General features: G+C 37.6%; 2 protein-coding genes across 3 annotated transcripts in view; one reads left to right on the forward strand and one right to left on the reverse strand.

Annotated features, from left to right (window-relative positions):
• LOC124156169 (cytosolic purine 5'-nucleotidase) overlaps positions 1–21,110 on the forward strand; it is a 207,768-nt gene that overhangs the window by 15,080 nt on the left and 171,578 nt on the right. The window lies entirely within an intron of this gene.
• Positions 15,891–16,895, reverse strand: LOC124156170. Its single transcript, XM_046530538.1, has 2 exons — positions 16,769–16,895; positions 15,891–16,632 (listed from the first exon to the last, which is right to left on the reverse strand). Exons 1-2 carry the CDS (start codon positions 16,878–16,880, stop codon positions 16,043–16,045), a joined length of 702 nt encoding a protein of 233 aa, XP_046386494.1. The 5' UTR covers positions 16,881–16,895; the 3' UTR covers positions 15,891–16,042.

Raw genomic sequence — 21,110 nt, forward strand, 5'->3', positions numbered from 1 at the left:
GGGTTTATCCCCCGAAATCCCCCCTCGCTGCGCCACTGGGCAAGTCCACGTTTCACTCGTCGAAAATCATCGCTGGCACCGCCTGTCAGCCAATAAGAAGGCACGGCTGCTGACAGAGATTGTAATGCCTTGTTTGGCTTAAGAGTGGAATGACAGTTGTGAGCACGGGAAGTGACGTAAAAAGTGAAGGGAGAGACGATTCAGAAAATGATGGTTCGATTGATCACCTTATTGATCCCTGAAAATCTATCGCTCTGAGGGACGGGAAAAATAATCCTGTGATTCAGGCGTAAATTTTGTGAACTCAAAGGAACCTGGAGGGCTCTTAAGGGAGCATCGGGTTGTTGAAGGCACCTCTTCCAGCCCGAGCCATCAGCATCTTAGTTTTGCCAGTTTTAACAATGCGCATAGTAGAAAGATTGCGGAGGCCTAACTCCATTTCAAGTTTGGCGTCTCACACCACTGTAAAAACCTGTTGGATCGAACCACCGTCAAAACGTATTGTACAAAAGCGTCTTCGAATCGGATGTTCCCTGATATGCAACTTCCCATTTCTAAAGAACAAGCTTTTGGTGAGAGTAATACGCATACGTATACTGTATATTGATCCATTGTAATTATTTTGAAGTATATTGCATTTAATGTCTACTTTTCCCGTTATTGCAGATTTTTTATTAAATAAATCATTTTGTTGTTTTTATTTCGGTTTCGGAGACAGAAGGTTTAAATGGAGCGAGTACTTAGCGGAGAGGGGATGTTGAAAACGGTGTTAGAGGGCAGAATGCTAGGTAAACGATGGAGGGGAAGGAAGAGAATAGGATTTTTAGTTAGATTGAAAGGGAGTAGGCCTACCAGTGTATGGAAGAAGGCAGTGCTGGAAGGAAAGGTAGGTTCCCAGAATACTTCTTAAGTACGCCATGGAAACCTACCTTAATTGGTAGAATACTATAATAATAATTTCGGTTCCTGGCCCCAAAATAAGTTGAAGTGTCCACTAATACTTCAACGTCATGAGCTGCATCATGAAAACCCCTGTGGGTACCTCTATAATTTTTATATAACACTGGTAAAATCACATCGAGTAGCGTCACATTTCCTCAAATAATGTAACCAATAGCCATGAAACCAGGTCCCCATATGAAGAGCTTCGCCTTCATCGGCGTTTCCCTATTTTATAAGAATTTATTTTCACAAAAATTATACCGACTTTACAAAAGAGCCGATTAATTTGTTTGTGACTTTTCGCAGTGATGGAAAAACTTCTATAGCGACCATAGTGGATTCAATCAATGAACACCGTATCCCGTATTCCCAAAACCTAAGCCTATGATTACGTCTTCGAGAGAAGGAGACCGTGTCGTTCGAGCTTCTTTCTCTATCCGTGATGAGTGTCTGATTTAGATGTGCCCTATTACCTGTAGTCGCTACAAAAGAATCGGTTCTCGCTTTTTCGGAAGTACCGAGATATTTCAAAGCTAAATTATCGAGTACAAAGTACTTGCGAGTACCCGTAGTCGAAAGTGAGAGTAGGTACAACTGAAAATTGCGAGTGTAAGGAATCGTCAGTAGAAGTGAATGACGCTAGGAATCTCGAGTACTAAGTGATCGCTACTCAGTAATTGGGTCTGAAATACACCAGCATCAGTTGTATCCGACGCATAAAAGTAATCTTTCTAGCCTACCTCTAGTGACTGATTCGCGAGTCGAGTGTGAAGAGGTTACAGAAGGGAGTCCCTCAGTTCCTCCCTCGTCTTCCTCCATCTGTTTTCAACCTCTATTTTGAGCCGCAATGACCTTCTTCCCTCCTTCATTTTCAACGCATACTCTCCTTCCCGCAGGCGTGTGTTTGTTTCTTAGGTGACCATCGGATTCTTCTTCTGATGAGTATGGAGTGCTCGAGGACCTCTCAAGTCTCTATCATTAGCGTGTGCAAGGTGTTTGCAGAATTATTGCAAAGAAAACATTTTTTTCTAGCGGATCTAAACCTTTTTTATTTATTTGGCGGAGTGTTTTCAATATATATAAGAACAGGTGGTTAATGTGCTCAAGTATTAGAATGACAATAATGATTTATGTACAAAGGAGTTAATAAGTGGCACAAAGGTTTCATATACCAAATTTTTCTTGGTTAATGGGTGTGATGGATTTGCGACAAGTAACACATGAAGCTACATTGGCGCACGGGTGCACGTGTCCCCCCAGACCCTTAAAAAATATGTAAGATTTTTAATATGGTCCCATTATCATTGCGTTCGTTTTGTATTACGAGGTATCCTTGTTTCCCCTCCCCCCGAGAATAAATCCTGGATCCGCCCCTGTGAAGCTATGTCAAATTTTTTAATCCGTCAACTTTTAACTTAGCTAACCGTGTGTAGTGGATGTTTTTTTCTGTCTCAATGAATTACAAAATGATGTTTGGGTTAGTACGTTATTGATAATCGATGGATTTCCACGTTCTTTAATTTTGTAGTTGCATATTTTGTAATGCTAGGAAAATCAAGCGAAGATCCCGGCGTACACATTGTAAACGCGTCGCTAGTGTAGTTACAGATCCAGAAACTTGTTCGTCTCTTATTTTCTGCGCCCAATTGATGGTCTACATTCTCAAAATATCGCCTATCCTTATTTTCTGCTTTTACTGGATCAAAGCTCTAAAATTCTTTTAGTATAAGTAGTATAATGTCAATTTCCAAGTAATAATTAACATTATTATTATTATTATAGTATTCTACCCATTAAGGTAGGTTTCCATGGAGTGTTCAAGAAGTGATCTAGAAGTCTCCCTTTCCTTCCAGCACTGCCTTCTTTAATTAACATAACAAGTGGTAATTCAATTTCCACTCTCTTAGAAATATTTCTAATCCTTCCTTTGTTTCGATCTTAAAGACTTTGGTGTTATGTTTTCCCTTTCCTCATTTGCTCATCTAGAAAAAAAATTTCTGCAAATGTTTCAGTTTTCCAAGGCTAAGTTTTGTAATTTTACCATAAAAATGTATTTAAAATTTAAATTATTTATTATAAGTTTTCATAATTTTTAATTGGGTTTTACATCTTATTTTGTTTTGCAGGATTTCCCAATTTTAATTACATGTTTAATTTTATGAACAATATAATTTGGAACTTATACTTTGCAATGGCGCTACTTCAAGGCCAGATATCTGCATGGAATATGGCTGTTGATGTCTTCAGTGAATTCTACTGTCGAGAAGTTTTCCGTCGCTTGGTATATTTCGCCATTTATATTCTATCATTAGATAAAAATGAATCATTAACTTCTTGATTTAAAAAAATGATGAAAACCTAAGTAAATAAACATAATGTTTAGCGATTCCTTTTTGTTAAGATGGAAATTTCCAGTGCTGATATGTCATATTTTGGTCGTTAAGCTACAGTGTGTCATGCTCCTGCCAGTTGCGTAAGCTCATCGTCTCTTATCCACGCACTATTGAGCTACGATGAAAGCGTAGCTTTGAATGGGAAGGTGATAAAATAGAAGTGAAGCAACTTCCAATGCTCTTTTACCCTGAGAATACTGAGCTGGGATTTTAGGGAGGTAATTGATGTGATTAAAAAACGAATCTTTGATTCAAGAAGTCTTAATTAGGAGATGATTTTTTTACTTTCCCTCTAAAGCCATTTCACACGAGGGATATTTGATTATTTACCCCCTAAATCATGCAGATATTCGCACCATAGAGCGCGGCGTGACTGAACAAAATAGATTAATCGAAAATATTTTTCCGGCTTGTATGCGTGCATCCATTACGTATATAGTGTGCCTGTGCATTCATTTCAGTATTTTTTTGTCTTACATGGTACAATCATCAATGCGCCTTAGCGCGTTTACACACGTTGTGGAGATGCTCGAAAATCTTGGAGTACAACGGCCTTTACCCTACTCAAGCGGTTGATGTGTCCGAATCTTGAAAATGTTGAAGACGTGATGTCACATCAGCAACAATCGTCACCTTTTATCTTGCTGGGAATGCAGGGTTATAATCTCTAAAATCATGGATTTAATACGTACCATCGGTTTTATGAGAGCTCGAACTATTACTTTTTAAAATCGTGCTCTCATTGCTGTCATAGGCCTACCTTTTCTGATACTCACACGTTTTACTCCAGAATTGTGTTCCTGATTGTGAAGAAATCATAGTCTGTCGCTTTAGCATTCTAGTTTTTACGGGGTTAAAAAGAAGTTTTAGACTCTGCCAAATAAATATTTATTAATTATTTAACATATCAATTTAATGAAAAATATTTAGTCATTTATAATCTTGCCTCGTATTTTTGTTGTTCCGGCGATTTTCTTCCCTTCGTCACTGGTTAAATACGTATGAAAGTACTATGTCTCACAAAAGGCTGAAAGTTGTGTTATTTTCAAGGGTTTTATTGTTTAGCATTGAAATATATTTTAGCAATGCATATAATATTTTTAAAAATTATTCGTTTCATTTTAACCAGGCATGAGTGCAATGAGCTACATAGGACAAGTAATAAAAGAAGTAAAAGAGGAGATCTGCGTGAAACCAATCTGAGGATTGTTGACTAATGATGATGATGAGTGCACAGCGCTTTATTTCTTGAAATCTAATCCTTTGAAGAAATGACGATGCGGCAATAGCATTAGTTCGTTGGATGATAAAATATGTGAATCTATGTCGGCTGTATTTATCTACGACATTAGCCACTACTCCGTCTTTCTCATTAGATGTTTAATTACGTTCAATTTGAACAAATTCAAGAGATTGCCCCAGGAATCAGCTCGAGAAAATTTTATTTAGTGCATTCTGTAATGTTCCATTCTGTCTAGTGTTGGTTAATGTGAATTTTACCTCTTTCAACTTGGATTGAAATTGCTATGTTAACGCAAAATCTTAGCTAAACATTGATTCTGTCGCCCGTATTGTTGCATCTTTTTTCTATAATTTCCATTGCCTTGCCATTATTGATGGGGTTTGCAGCATAAAATCCCCTTAAAATGTATTTAATAGCTTAATTTTGCGTTGGTATTACAAAAAGTAGATATTGGCAAATGTTCTTACGGTCAAACTTTTTAAATTCATTTTTTTATATCATATATTTGTGTATTACACTTTTCTATGATTACCTAACGCCCACTTAATATTGCATACTCAATCCATTACTGAGCATTTTAGAGTTCTACGCATTTACGGACTAATTTCTTTGATGGAATTAATTTAGATAAAGGGACGAGTTACTTTTGTATATTTGTGCTGCATTTGCGATATTTATTCTTTACTAGCAATAAGTTAGCTATGCATATTTCTTGTCATCGCGTGGCTTGACTAGTATCGGCTAACAATCTTGCTAATCACTAATTAATTGCGTTGACTCAGTGGTGAGAACTTCCGTAGTGGCTCATTAAGGAGGTTCTAATCTTTCTAATTACGGTACTTGGGATAACAGATTGATGGAGTCTTGGCGTTAATTGGGCAACCATCCTCCACTCAGCTGCCAAAGAAATGTCTACCTCACGCTAAATTTCTGTGAGTTACGTATTTTTGCGTCATAAAATAGTGAATACTGTGTGTCGACGCCTCAAAATAGGATTGCGGCAATATAACGGACGTAAGTTTTCCAGGAAAGATTTTATTTTTAAAAAGCATTTCCGCAATTTTCCGGTTGCTAATTCCTTTTGTATAAAGTCACTCATTTAATTTAGACGTCTTTGTTTTCCTTTGCGGCATGGTATTATTATATTTTCGTTGTCTATGGTAATTGCATGGATAGCATCAGCTATCTGAGGAAATCCTAGATTTTTTGGTCACCAGTCGATGAAGTAAAACAAGAAGAGCACATTTTAATATTTTCATGAAAAGGACTAATATTTTGTTTCTTGAACCGATAGCCATTAAGATAACACATACCTCGTGATCGATTGGGCGTACTTTTTCTTTTGTGATGACGTATTAACCATATAAAATTAATGCTATCTCTTTTAATTTAGGGTAGGTATATATAGTAGATATTTGTAGACCTTTCCCCAAATATATAAAATTTACATATGAGAAAATACGTAGGCATAATTTTCAAATTTGAGCTTCTGGAAAATGTTTATTTAGCCCTATTTTGTGTACCCTGAAAATGTACGTTTTGAGCGAGTAATTCGTCACAATAAAAAGACCGGTGGAGCTTTGAAAGACAGGAGGTATGCCTCCCCTTAAGGCTTAATTTCTTTCTGAAACCTTTAAAATCTTGATTTCCTAATCTGAAATCGATCGAGAGTGATCGAGATAAAATGTTTATTTTTGCCTTAGGTACACAGATTTTTTCATGGCATTTCACGACTTTGGCTATTGCAGGGACTCTAAAATATTTTAACGATGTCTGTGAATTATTTAGAAAGAATTTCTTGATAACTGAAAACGGAATCGACTCTCTTCCTGCAAAAGTTAGGGATGAAAACCAAATTAAATCTGTCGAAAGGATAAGTCGATTTAACCATACTCATTTAAGTATTAATGCATGTAATTAAAGCATTAATGTTAGGTTTACAAAAATGTCTTTACTTCATTTATCGCGTGGAGAAATTTCTCTGTCACTCGGCCATACCGCGTTTCAGGGAGGGAAATTTTATTATATTGTCTCGCATGCATGCTGTCTTTGCGTATTTTTTCGTACTAATGTCCCTTTCTGCGGTAAAAATTTCAATGCGTCTCAGAACTTACATCAGGATATTCTATCAGGTACCGTTCGCACTGTGGCCCTGAGGAATTTGTGATGAAAATGCAATATACACCATCGTAGAGGATTTCTGACCAGCCTTTTCCCCAAAATATGGTATCTATCAATTGCTAAATTATACTTTTTAATAACATGAAATTTATTATTTGCACCAAGGTAATATATATTATAAAAAATCATTTGGCTTAGTCAGAATCCGTATTTTTACCAATCTTCGGTAATCAAGCATACTTGTGGGATATCTGATCGCCAATTGGAAGATCCGGGTTCCAATCCAGGCCAAGTCAAGTAATTGCTTTTCACTGTGAATTTCATCCTAAGTGTACATAAATTTTCACCCCTGTGTATGGCCGTGTACAAAGTTACTAGTTACACGATAAAATGAAATTGATTATTTGATTCATTATTTGGTTTGAAATTTATTGTAGTTAACCATGCTATCGAGCATACGTAAGATATTGAGAGTCATGAATAAATTAAATGCGCCGAATATTTCATCACCCCTTTAAAAGAGTTCTTAATTTTTCGGCAGTATTTTTATTCATTCGTAATATATGTGCGGCATATTTGATGGATAACTGCTGAATTATTATCGCTCGCAGTAGCGGATACCGAAAACACTCAAGGGGGGCGCAAAAGATATTTTGAGCCATATATACTTTTATAGTAATGAAAAATAATCAAGTTACATACAGAGTTTAAGAAAGTTTTATTTAAACTGATTATACACATGTACAGGACAATGCCATCTTATGACATAAAAAGTTACAATTATGGTTCTGCAATTTTCGGCAATGAAGGCGCCCCCGCAAGCGGGGTGGCGCGTGTCCCCTGCGCCCCCCCCCCCCCCCCATATGTATATCCGCCACTGAACGCTTGTGAGCCTTTCTAGTCGCCAATGCGTACGTTTTCACTCGCCTTGTGATTGCAGCCGCTGGCTGACGGTATTGATCACTAGATTTCATAATCAGAGAGAAAACATTGCTAGAATGGAGTGAGATAACGGGCCTATCGCGCTGCCGTTCGCGAAAGTGCACCTCGCCTTCATCCTCTTTTCTGCTGATAAAAGCCGAAAACCAGCTTTATTTTCAGAGTTGCCTTTGGACAGAGTCGCCCTCATACTCATCGCGGCTATTGTGGGTAACATCTGGGACCTCCTCCAATCGTATCCAATATTTATGTATGCTATTTTCATGTAATGTTATTTTCCATCGTCAACGATGACACTCTGTTGGTCGATTCCGAATGCTTTTCTATCTAATAGCTTTAAAGTACACGTATTGAATAAAGTACACGTTTTGTGAATATGCGACAAGTTTTCCCCTTTTAAGTAATGATTTCGTAAATTCACAAAAGCTGGTCTCCCAAAGAAAAGAAAGAAAATGGATTCTGCGGTATCCTTTTCGAGTACGTATGAGCATGTTACCATAAATTTGCTCCGGGGGTGCTTGGGATGCCTGCGAGTTGTCTATACTGTTTTTTTTTGTTGTCGATTCGTACGCATTGGAAAAATATTCATTTCTTTAAGACATCTGTATATTTCGTTTGCATAGAGCTGAAAGTTAAATTAATCATCATTTATTGGAAGAAATCATGAAATGTAACCTCATCGAAAACTTGAGTCGCAGAGCATAGTTGCCCCTGGGATAGTGGTCTCCTCAGCATATACCTACAACGCGATAGACGCCACAAGGGAAAAATTCCGGGTGGTGGTAACAGAAGCCCCAAAAACCCCTCCCCGAACTATGTGCCTGCGCATACGCAGAAACGTGTAACTAATTTTTCGCTTAATTAAGGTTGGCGAGAATCAAATCATACTTTTGGCTTAGTGACATGAGTTAAATTGGTTTTGTTTGTCTTTAGGAGTCTGGGAAATCTTGAACCTTGAAGGATTTAAATATGGCAATTAAAAATGTGTCGTTGCGGAAAATATACAAAATAATCTACCGGTCTCGGCCTGTGAAGGCCGGCGTAAAATTGAAATAGGCCTTAAGAGGACGCATACCTCTTGTTCGGCAGATGCTTTTTGGTGATAGATTGATTACTCGCCGAAAACTTATGCTATTATCTTGAAATTTTCAGGGTAGATAACTTAGACCGATATCAATACTTACCTGTATCTTTAATTTGAAATTTTGCTTTTTATCTCTGGATGATTTTCTCTTATCTAATCGCGTATTTTTTAAATATTTGATTTATTGTGTTTAATGATGAGCAGGGCCAACTCTGTTTGCCCGCGAAATTTTCAAGATGATAACAGAAGTTTGGGGAGAGCGTGGTACTCTAGTGGGTAGTGCTTGGCTGCTTATCGAGGCGTCCTGGGTTCAAATCTGTCGTGATACTTTCGGAAACCTTCAAACAAAATCCTCGGTGTGCGAAGTGGCGTAAGGAAAAGAACGCCCCCGACCCTGAATGAGTGAAATTAACAAGCTTGTGGCTAAGTCCTGGGTGAGCTCTACGCTCACGTATCCAAACCAACCTTCCGGTTGAATTACTGAGTAAGTGAGCATAACTTTGACGTAAGTAATCCGTCACTAAAAAGGCCGAGCGAGCAGGAGATTAGCGTTCTCTTAAGAGGCTGAAATCAGTTTTCTGTTACATATACTTGTGGAATAGAGCAGCGTGTCTTCACTGTCTAAATTTTGTCACGATTCCACGTATTGAATTCTACAACAATTGATTTTTTTAATGATTTTATTCTCTTGAGCCTGATTGCTGTAAAAAGTATTTATATTGTTGCTGGATGGCTTAGTTCCACTAACGAGATCTCTTTCGTTAGGAAGATTTAAGAAGCCTTTTATGCGACTCCTTGAAATTTCTGAAAATGAATTAAAACTTGATCGATTTGCAATCAGAAAAAGATCGATTTTACTCGGATACGGTGTTCAGTTATCTTTTGTTTAGTTCTGCTTCTCTTCCACCTTTTTAATAGGTCGGTAAAAGCTTTCAATAATAATTTTAGTTTGATCACGTGCTGTAAAAAGGGGGAAAGTATTCAATTAAAAAATGTGGTTAGCTCCCAAATTGAAATCAGAATTTAAATAATTACAAAATTTTACGTTTATATAATAAAATTGATGAGTAAGTCATAATATGATATCAATAATTTAAATAAATGAGTTTGTATAACCATTTGAAATCCTTAACAATGCCACTAGAAATGTTTATGCTTCATGTAAGTTCACTGGCTGTAATCAAATACAATTATCAACGATGGAAAATTTTTATGATAATAATTAACCAATGGGGATCAGAATAATATTTAAGCCGGAAAAAAATAATTTCTAGGAAAACTTGCTGATCCTGTATTCCAAAACTTTTTGGGCTATTCTTGAAGGACTATTATGTTGAAGGAATCTTCATTAACGGACACGTTCTGAATGCTCATGTCCTAACAGGAATTTGTCATTAAGAAGTGGATCCTTCAGCTACTTTCTCAGATTTTAAATTTATAGCCGTGAAAGTTTCACAAACCAGAAGAAAAGGTAGTCATTCACAACGCCCAGGTTTACATGCTTCTCCCGATCATCATGTTTAATACAATGGTGTATTTGAGCTTTAAATCCTCTTATATACATTAAGAAGTAACAACTGAAATTGCCGTAAAAATCATATCTACCAACACTCATCCGGATGCGCGACAGATCACTTGTTATTGTGCGTGAAGGGCAGATTTTTCCGCTGCGACCAAATCCCAGTCTCTCGACTGTACCTAATTGCCAACTTTAAATACACTCACACAAAAATATGTACCGAAAATTATCCTCAGTACGGGCTGATGGGAACTCACTGAGGATCCCTGGTTTATATCCTGGGAATCTTCACTGGGTTGAAAGGACCATATTAAAGATGCCTGTTTATGTTGGCAGATGTACAGACAAGCACTCGGATAAACAATCTCACAAACTCATATTTGGGTACAAATTTCCAGGATATACGACGAGTGTTGGGAGTTATGTATGATGTTGCCGCTGTTAAATATTTACTTCATATTAATATTATTAGGATATTCAACCGATTAAGGTAGGTTTGCATGGAGTATTTAAGAAGTATTCTGGTAGTCTCTCCTCCCTTAATGGACTTGCCTCTTCAAATCGCAATAAGGCCTACTCCCTTTCATTCTTTCTCAAAATCCTATATTAAGTTTAAGTCAACCTGAGTAGTGTGAATATTTACGTTTCTTGTGGTATATAAAATTGTCATCGTGATGAATCTGCTATTATAATTGATCATACTTCTAGCATATAACCCTTCCAGTTAACATCAGACCCAGATTAATAGATTAGACGTGTGGTCGTTGTGTCGCCTCGTCTTCGCAGTGGCGTTTGCTCTATTCGCGCACTGTCACGTGTTCCGAGGGTCGTGACTTTAGCGGGGATAATCTTCGTCCCCTATGGGTCGTGTCGAAATCGACGCTCGACTATTCCCATCTTACACCCTTATCTTCGCTACTTGGTGCCTCAGTGGTTGCACTCAATGTTTTTCATCGGAACTGTTATGTCGCAAGTTAGCGCTTCATCATCGACTCCTCTGCTAAAGTGCGACCATAGGCATTCCACAGAAGTATTCTCGATTCTGGCCAAGGGGACTGCATAGATGAGAACACACAGTGGCGGATCCAGGATAGGGACAATGGGGGGGGGGGCAAAGTGGGGGTTTAAATGCCAGCAGTAGTGGAGGTCGAAAAAAATTACTATTGTACCTAGTGTAAGAGGTGTAAATGGTGTTAGAGGGTAGAATGTTAGGGAAACGAGGGAGGGGAAGAAAAATAATAGGATTTTTAGATAGATTGAAAGGGAGGAGGCCTTACAATGAATTGAAGAAGGTAGCGCTGGAAGGAAAGAGAGGCTCCCAATGGAAACTTACCTTAATCGGTAGAAGACTGTAATAATAATCTAGTGTAAATTGGATATCCAAGGGGGGTATAGCCCCATTAGCCCCCCCTCATCGATCCGCCACTATCGGTCCTTCCTAATCTTATGTATCAAGTATTCAGACTTCACTTAATGGAACTATATATCTATAGTACGAAATAATTCACATTGTAATGTTCCACAAACCTTTGTTATTCCAACCCTGGGTTTCTATTGTAAGAGGGTAAGAAGTATTCTGGAAGTCTCCCCTCTCTTCATGGCCTTGCCTCTTCAAATAACAGTAAGACTTACATTTATTTCATTCTGTCTATAAAAAAATCACGTCGTCTCTCTGGTAAAATAGCAATCGCCATCAGTACAGGGTTAATCACCTTGATGATGGCTCTCTAGTAGTTGAAACCCAGGGTCGGAATAATAAAGTTTTTGTGGAACATTACTGAGTTATTTCGCCCTTCGTTATCTTGCCTAATCGGTTTTCGAAAATGTACGCACCGCGGCTGTGAGTGCAGTTCCATCCATTTATTCTTAATATTTGCAATAAAGCATTTGAATTCGACTTAAACCGGACTTGAACCGAATAAATTAAATGTAGCCCCAGCATTGTGGCTAAAGGTGTAGAAATAAAGGAAAAAAATAAGTGCTGAATCGTCTGCATGATTCTTTATGGCATAGAGACATTGGTATTGTCAGCAGCAGGGAAGTTAAGAGTGAACTTCGATATTTCGTACTACACGAGAATATTGAAGATTAAATGAATCGACTTAATGAGTGATGAGGTATTCCTTACGACAGTGGAGGAAAATCTTTTAAAGCCCATAAAAAGAAGACTAATTTGACTTTATCATAAGAAACAGACGTTGTGCAGACAATCGTAGGGAAAGTGTACAGAAGAATCACCAACATACGGAGGAATTCGATCGAATATAAATTCCTGTTAAAAGCCCTAATTGTGGCTTATTTCCCTGTGAAATTCGCATGTCTCTGCCGTGCGAGTGACGCCTTTATTTACTTTATTTACATTTTAAAATGTGCGGTGGGTGAGAGCACATTCAGTGACCGACTGAGAAATCCTACATTGGAATGAGTATTATATAAAATCAACGTATGATACACTCGGCATAGCTTTCAAAATGATTTAAAATGGAAATAGCTTTCAGTGATAATTTTAAATTATAATTGACAGCTGTGTTGTTTATTCTTCAACCGAATAAATTAAATGTAGCGACAGTACTGCATTTAAAAGTGTAGAATTAAAGAAACAAATGAGTGCTAAATCTTGAAAAGTTTATTAATGGCAGCGAGATATTGACATTGACAGCAGCAGGAAAGTTAAGAGTAGTTCGAAATTTCGTGCTATAAAGGAACGGCTTAAGCCACACTTGTTTATTCCCTGATAAGTATTTTCCTTTCATCTTTTCGTCGCGTTATTCTTCTACACTCCTAGCTTTACTGATTGCGCCTTCACATTTCCCGAATGCTGTCCGCCATTTCGGATGGAATTTCCCTCGAGGACTTCTCTTTTCGACGCGAACGGTACCTCTTATGAACAGTTGACTTTATGAGCGGTAACTTTGGAACTTTCTGAAGATCTGTCGGCGCCAGATAGTTATTGACTTGGCCTTTTCGCGGATTTTCCTCGTGCTGGCTTCCAAAATTCTGAGTGGCAATTAGCAGACGCCCTTTTCGATGTAGCAAATGACGATCCATTTGCCTCAGGATGTTTTCTTACCCTCCTAAAGCCTCACTAAAGTCGGGCGGAGACTTCATTTTATTCCAATATATTGTTTTGTTTTGTGGATATTCCCCTTCAAGTTGGAAATGTTTTCTTGACCGTTAGAAGGCTATGTCTAAGAAGATATGTTCATATCTTTTTCACGGCAACCTTTGTAAAATGATGTCCTCATTCTGACTAATGAAACTAAAATTTTCTTTTTTTGTCTCGAAAACATTAGATTTCCTTATTCGGTGCGACATAAGTGGTTTAGGCGTGGTGAAATGACAATTCAAATCACTAAATTCCTAGCCTTTTTCGTGAAATAGAGTGAATGAGAATCGATTGCCTTGATGTATTCTTTATTGGTAAATGTGGGATCATCTCCGCTGTATTTTTTAGGTAACTACCGAATTTTGCTGCAAAGTTTGTAATCCTAAATTCATTTATGCGCCTGATTATATGTCTCTTTTTGGCTGATTGGAGATTTCATCAGATATGCTACTTATCATCTCATTTTCGTGTTTTTAGTGTTAATGTTTTACTTAAATCGTTACGCTATATGAATGGCAATGTATCTCCTAAAAAATCGTCGCGAAATTACGACTCCAGGGTAAAGTTATTATTGACAGTGGCATTTTTAATTAACTGAAAAATAGAATCAATTTAGAATAGAATTTCGCGTGACTGTTATGCTCTTTTATCTATGGTTCACTTTTAATTTTAATATTGAGACATCATGTCATGAATTGCTCACCTGAAAGATTCCCGTGATATCTACAAAATTAAATGAACGGTGTACATCACTACCACCGAGTAATTCGTCTTGTGGTGGAGATAAATTTGACATTAATCCTAACATTTCTCAACAAATTTGTATATTTTTCGCTCGAGTAGCGGATGAAACTTTTACGGAGTGCATTTCACTGTGACACTATTGTCATAGTAATAAAATTAGTTTAGTCTTTGATTATTAAATAGCATTGAACATTTTTTCCTCGGTCTTCTTACATTATATGTTCCCAGTTCGGGCCAGGATGGTATGACGTTTTGTATTTGACATAACCTCCACTATTGTGATTCTTGTAAAATGTGTCCGGCGCACAGTGGGGCCAAATTCGGAGAAAGTCGGCAAAATATCAAGGACTTGTCTGATTTGCATGAAAATTCATATGATTGCATATTATGGGCTGGTTATTAGGAATATGCAATAAAATTTTAAGAAAAGGAAAAGCGGAAAAATTATAAACAAATTAAAAAATTTGCATTGAACTTTTAATTGTTTTTTTACTGAGAACGGAAATAATATCATATAATAACCTTGAGAAAAACACGTGGACATATATAATCACATTTATATGTTTATAAATTTTATAAATATTGTTTTACAAGACAATTAATAGTTTAAGATATAAAAATTCAACTTCCAATATAGCTTTCACTACATAAATTTCAAGTAAAATATCAAATCAATCACTTCTTAATATAGATAATACCCTTTTTCAAAATAAATTCTAATATTAACAAGTTAAACGCTAAACAAATTCTTAAACATGTATCAGAAAAAAATGTGATTCACTTTGAATTTTTATTAATCGCTGTCTTCGCTTTCACTGTCCGTTGTAGATCTACTAACACTCTGAAAAAGAGCGCAGACATCCGGTTTTAGACTTCCATTCTTTCTCGGAGGTAATGGCCGCAAGGATGAGATAAGTGGATCTGACGATACCATTAAAATTTTGAAAAGATCTCTATTAGTATCTTCTCTGGAGGTTTTTCTGCATCTTTTTTCCCGGAATCTCCTGAAATCTTTATTGCGCGCCTCCATAGCCTCTTCACTTAAAATTCCTATGGGAAGAAGTGCAACTGCTATTACATCCGAACCATGAATTAATATTCGGTGAACTGATGCGGGCATTGGATACCATGGGTAGAGACGGACATAGTGCCTAGCTGTATGAATTGCATACTCTTGGAATGCTTGCAAATAAACAGCGTAACCACAGGAGAGAGTTCGTAGGATTGTGTCACACCGGCTAATTAGTTCCTCATCTAATTCAGTTACTGCGCCTGACTTTGAAGCGTTCAGGAAGAAACGACGCGCAGTATTTCCGTCGTTACTATTGCCGCTACCTTGCTTGACGATGTCTACTAGAAGACCCATCTCAGACTTGAACTTTTTTTTTATTTCAATTTTCCTTCTCTGTATTAGATCTTTAGTATCTGTAGTTTTTTTCCATTCTAGAGTCTCTAACCGGTAGCTTACGTGTAAAAGCCATTCAAAGAATCGAATATAGGCATGGAGAGTTGAAAGTCCATATCGAAACGATTCTGTATTAACTCCCCTTTCCAGAACTTTGTCGATGTTGTTCATTTCCCGGGAGAGTGCGCCACAAAGGCAGCACCGTTGAGACGAAGTGTGTGTAATGGCGTTGCATACCTTACCGTCAATCATTAACATTATCATTGTATGACGTACTTGAATAGGACCACAACTCGGTATGACAACATTCGAAGGTTCTAGTCTATCAATTTGTGTCTGAACGTTTTGCTGTTCATAAAGTACGGTTTCCTTATTTTCTTTTTTAAACTCTAGCTTATAAATCCTGCAATACCTTGTAGATGAAGGGCGAACATTCTGCCACACCACTACCTTTGCACTATTGTCTTCTTTGTAGTACAACTGAAGAGGGACGACACACGTCATTATAAGATGACTGTCGATAAAGTTGTCTTTAGAGACCTGTTTTTACATAGATTGGGAGCTGCTACCATCAAGCCCCCACTCGCAGATCAAATGTAAATTTTGGAGAACGATGGGAGAAAGGGGCTCCATAACGTCCGCTTGCAGCATGGCGATTCTGGAAACAGTCATGTCAAGTAAGGCCTGTACGTTAACTTCAGCCTTACGTTCAGTGATTATGACCGCAGTGTTGCACGGATAACACTTCTGTTTGGCTAAAAGGACCTTCTTATAAGAGGGATATAAATCTGATCCCCTTTCTATCGCCTGCGATCGTAAGGTTTGATATGATTTGTGAGACAAATCGGCTTCAATCATGAGAGAAAGGGCTTCTTCAGGGGAGTATGGATGGATGAACTTACTCTCTTTCGACTGAGACTTTTTCCAAGCATCTGCTATTTTTGATGCTCGAGTGGGAGTAGAGTGGAGAGCCTCTTTCACCAGTCCAGCCTCTGCATCCCTGCCTTGAGCACGGAGAGCCTTTTCGGTCGCAAACGTTAGGGCCGGTGTACTCGTAGTTGCCGTCATTTCCTCCACCATTCTCATCTTACTGCGGTAGCTACTCTCCTCAAAGCCTCTTCTTGGCCGACCGCTGCCTGCAAAAATGTAATCAGCAATTTGATTGAATATACAAATACATTATAGTGTGCAACAGTACAAGTAATATGTCGATCAAAATATTTTAATTAGAATGTAAATACAAAATTATTACGTTGAAAATATTATAAATACCTGAAGTTTTTGTGGTCGTTTTTGTAGTTCCAGGAATATTGATCACAATTTTCGCATTCAGCCAATCTCCATGGTAGCGAAGAAAGTCCTTTTCAATGCGGTGAGATTCCATCCATTTCTTTCGCACTTCCCCACAAAGCCGCTGCACCGTCCTTTTCATTTTCTCTTCTATCACATTGTTTTTGGGAAAACCAAATACTTCATCCAAATGAAGATATACACGCTGGTAACGTTCTTTCCATGGAAGACGTTTTTCCGTCATCAACAGCTTATATAACTCATGCCTCGATATCGTTAACATAACCACGAGCACGTTTTAGAACACCGGAGAACCCTACTACCACTGGCCCTATCTCAATCACCATCGAAAAAGTAATGGACAAAATCTTCTCGGTGGCGATATGTGAGAGGTTTTGTTGCTTCCTATACCGCGGCGCGCGCCGCGGAGCGCTTACCAAAGTAATACATAGTTGCACTCTAAAGCAATTATCTCAAAAACCTGCGCGAACCAGCACCCAATTTTTTTCTGGCACTTCGAGCACATAACAAACATTTGATTCAAAGTAATATATCGATCCGACATCGTTAGACATTTTTTGTAGCTCAAGTGACATTTTGTGTTACTCTGAAACTTGTAGCACATGTTATGAAGGCCCAAAAAATGACTTCTTCTAGAAGTACTAGGGCCTGATATTTAAAGGTAGTGATCATCAAGTATTGGTTATCTCGTGGAGAGAAACACTTTTTGCTGGTACTTAGCAGTGGCCGTGAAGAACTTGACGAATGAAACCAAAATCTGCGCGTGCTGGCGATGCATTTCTGCATCACTCATGTTTGTAGGGTCGCTGTCTCTACATTAATGATTGAAACGGAAATATTTCTTCAGATTCCATTGCTCCTGACATTATAATACCTAAGAAAAAATATTTAAATAAAATCCGGACATTATGAATTTTAGGGTTTTGGCAGACCAAAACGGTTTTCGCCCCACTGTGCGGCGTGTTTTAAAGTGAAGACAAATTATAAAAAATACATACCCGCTGTTGAATATTCGTATTTTTCCTTCAGGAACGTTATAAATCAAATTTGCTTCATGAAAAGAGAAAAAATCTAATACTTATGCTCAAAAATGTAAATAAACTGAATGATTAACTAATTATTGAGACAGCCGATCTAGATATTTGCTATATGGAAGATATGGCGAATGCTCGCGATTTTCTTCCCCATTCCGTTTAGTATCTTAAAATTTATGTCCTGGGGCGACTCATCACGCCATTGTGGTATGGTAGTGACGTAACTTCATTGAGGCCTACGCTATCTGTTCCAGAGGCTGTTCCCATTATGTGATAAATGGGTCGCGTTGCTAGACCTCGCACAAATCGTAATGTTACTTTTCTCAGCAGTTGGATGGACTCTGTCTACTGTATCAATCACATTTAGCCAGTAGGTATAAACTGCTAATTCAGTATTAATAAAATTTCTCCAACGCGGATTAATTAGTGTTTACCTTTTCCTGAAATAATTTTTTCTTTGCACAAATGAAGATTGAACATTTTCTTTGCTGTTCAGAAATAATAGTCTGATTTCATTTTTATTTTGAGGAACGTTTTTTTTTACATTTTTACGCGAGTCGACGTGTAACCTCATCCTATTTTGAATTGGCTCGATGACACGAAATCGACACCAGGGTGGATTTTCAGCTGCGGTTTGCTTACATGTAGCTGGCTACTTTGGACTCGAAATATTCCAAGGCCGTATATACATATAAGGCTGGAAGGGGTAATAGGGTACGATATAACTTCAAAGGTAGTATGTATGTAACTTAGTATGACAATGCTGGAAACCGCGAATCAAAAATGAGTAGCAGGTTACCAAGATTGGAAAGGATACCGATTGATTTTCAAATATTTTTTCTCGCTTCACATAGCGATAGATAATTAGTAGAGATTAGTGTCCTCTTGCCTGAATGCAGAACCATTATCAGCATTGGTGTATTTATCCAGCAGATAGTTGTTTCCCATTTCCTCTTCATAATTTTCTCCTCCATTTCTTTTGCAGAAGTATTTGCATTTTTTTTCTAGTGAGTAGATGTTGTCATCGTGGATCTCGTATTTCCTCAAATTCGAGCTTTGAAACATTATGTAAAAGGGTGTATGTGGTAATCAGTGCTGTGAAATCGTCTCATCGATGGATCATTTCTTGCGGTTTGCGGGCCAGAGACCGACAACTTTGGCATGCAGGCACTAGAAGGTCGTTTCACCATGAAAAATGGACAGGCGCTCAAGTTTCAGTTATTTTTTCGCCTCATTGTACGACCAGACAAGATTATTTTTGGGCTACTCTGAATACAGTGGGTAGAAATTTTCTTGCGAAGAAAAAATCTTATCACGTGATGCTGATTGTGATAGGGAAGCTATGAATGATTAACACTTTGCGTGCCATGGACGTAATATTACGTCCTGCTAATCCAAGGTTCTTGTAAGAACCTTGCTGCTAATCCTTCTGAGGATTACCATGGACGTAATATTACGTATTTCATTTAATTGGCTTTGTATGCGTGAAGCCGTAATATTTCGCCCGTGGTACTTTTCCAGTTTACTGCTTAGTGGTTCTGTTTTTTCAAAAATCAACTCCTCGATGGAAAAAGAGTTCACATTATGTCTTGAGGACGAAAAGTCCTCCGTAGCTACCGGCATCCTCATCTTAGGCCACTTAGTGTGAAAATTCTTTGGGCCAATGGACCATTCGTTGAGCGTGCATTGACCCTTTTTGTCATCCAGGATTTTTAATGCTTTGCTTGGAACAAAGCTTTTTTATGATTTCCATGCTTTAAATAGTTCAAATTGAGCGTATTAAAAAAATCATTACGCATGTTATGGCGGTTCATCATATGTTGCAACTTTTTTATTTTTCAAAAACAGTAGGTTTTCATTGTTAAATTTACTGCTAATTTTTAATATATGATAATATATTAAAAATTAGCAGTAAATGTTATTCAACTCATTCATAAGGAAGAGCAAAGTCCATCTTTATTGAAATGCACATCGATATAAATATATTTTTGATGCTAATGTTTTAAAAAAATTTACGAATATAGTAAAAATGGCTGGATTTTTCAGTAGGGCTTTAAATTTAGCAGCCGGCACTCAAAGTGTTAACAATGACATTTATACCTTGTAATTTTATGGAGTCCATCTGAGAACACTGAGGAGTATCCAGAAATCAGGAAATATTTTCGGTCGGGAAAATTCCTCAGAAAGGCGCTTCTAATCGGCCCCTAAAATTTACTGGTCAAGAGTTAATGCTAAATGCTAATGCTACATGCTCGCACACATACAAATGCACATATTTTCCAATGAATTGAATGATCACCAGATTTAATTGCTGATCTGTATTTTGATTCTTGTTAAGATACTCTTTTATTTGTTTTTCAATTTTTTTGATGTATAATTACATCTTTGTGGTGGTGTAAATTATTTACTATCTATAGTGGAAACTGACGTTTTGTGGTCAAAAAAAATTTTTTTTGTGTTTCAGATAAAAGAGAACGATATACTTACAAAGTTTTCGTTTTATTTGTGGTATCTGAGTCTCCAAGTCTTGGTTTTGTAGGAGTTACGGGGTACGATATAACCTCAAAGGCTTGGTTTAGTATGAAAACCAAACCTGTGTGGTTATGTGTTTCTCCGACTATATTATATTTCCATTCACGCTAAGTGGCACACAAATCGTATATGCCATTAAAATGTGAACATAACGAAGTAATGAGTCATCGAGATACTTTTCGCAGTCATCTCTTGAACGGAAAAATTCTATTTCGAAGAGGTTACTGCCACGAAAGCTTACTTACGATAAAAACGTGCACTCACAATACGTTTTACCTGCTATTCATCTTTGACTATTTTCTTCGATCGTAAACATGAGCTGTTGCGGTGTGCCACACATTGAAATGGAAACTTGTGGCTAGTTTTTCCCCGGTCGTAAGATGTGATTTCCTCGCTCCCTATTGGACTTGTCAACGTCGATCCATAAGTAGTTTACTTTTTGTCCTAGAATTTGCTGTCGCTGGGTGTTATCTTCTTCCGAGAGTATCATCTATCGTCCGCCCTCTAGTCGATTCCGACGACCATCGCCTTGAGATTATTTCACAACGTCTTTTTAATACTTGCTGTATTTTTTAAACGTGTGTTCGCTAAGGAAACCTTAGAAATTTGTGCAAATTCAAATTCGGATATCATTTTTGGCTAGTTACATCCACTCAATTTCATTAATTTTTCTCGATTTAAAAATCAATTTAAAACCATATCACAGTGTTTTGGTCTGAATCTTGGGCTAGATATTT

This window comes from Ischnura elegans, chromosome 3, assembly GCF_921293095.1.
Source record: "Ischnura elegans chromosome 3, ioIscEleg1.1, whole genome shotgun sequence".
Classification (NCBI taxonomy): Eukaryota; Metazoa; Arthropoda; class Insecta; order Odonata; family Coenagrionidae; genus Ischnura; species Ischnura elegans.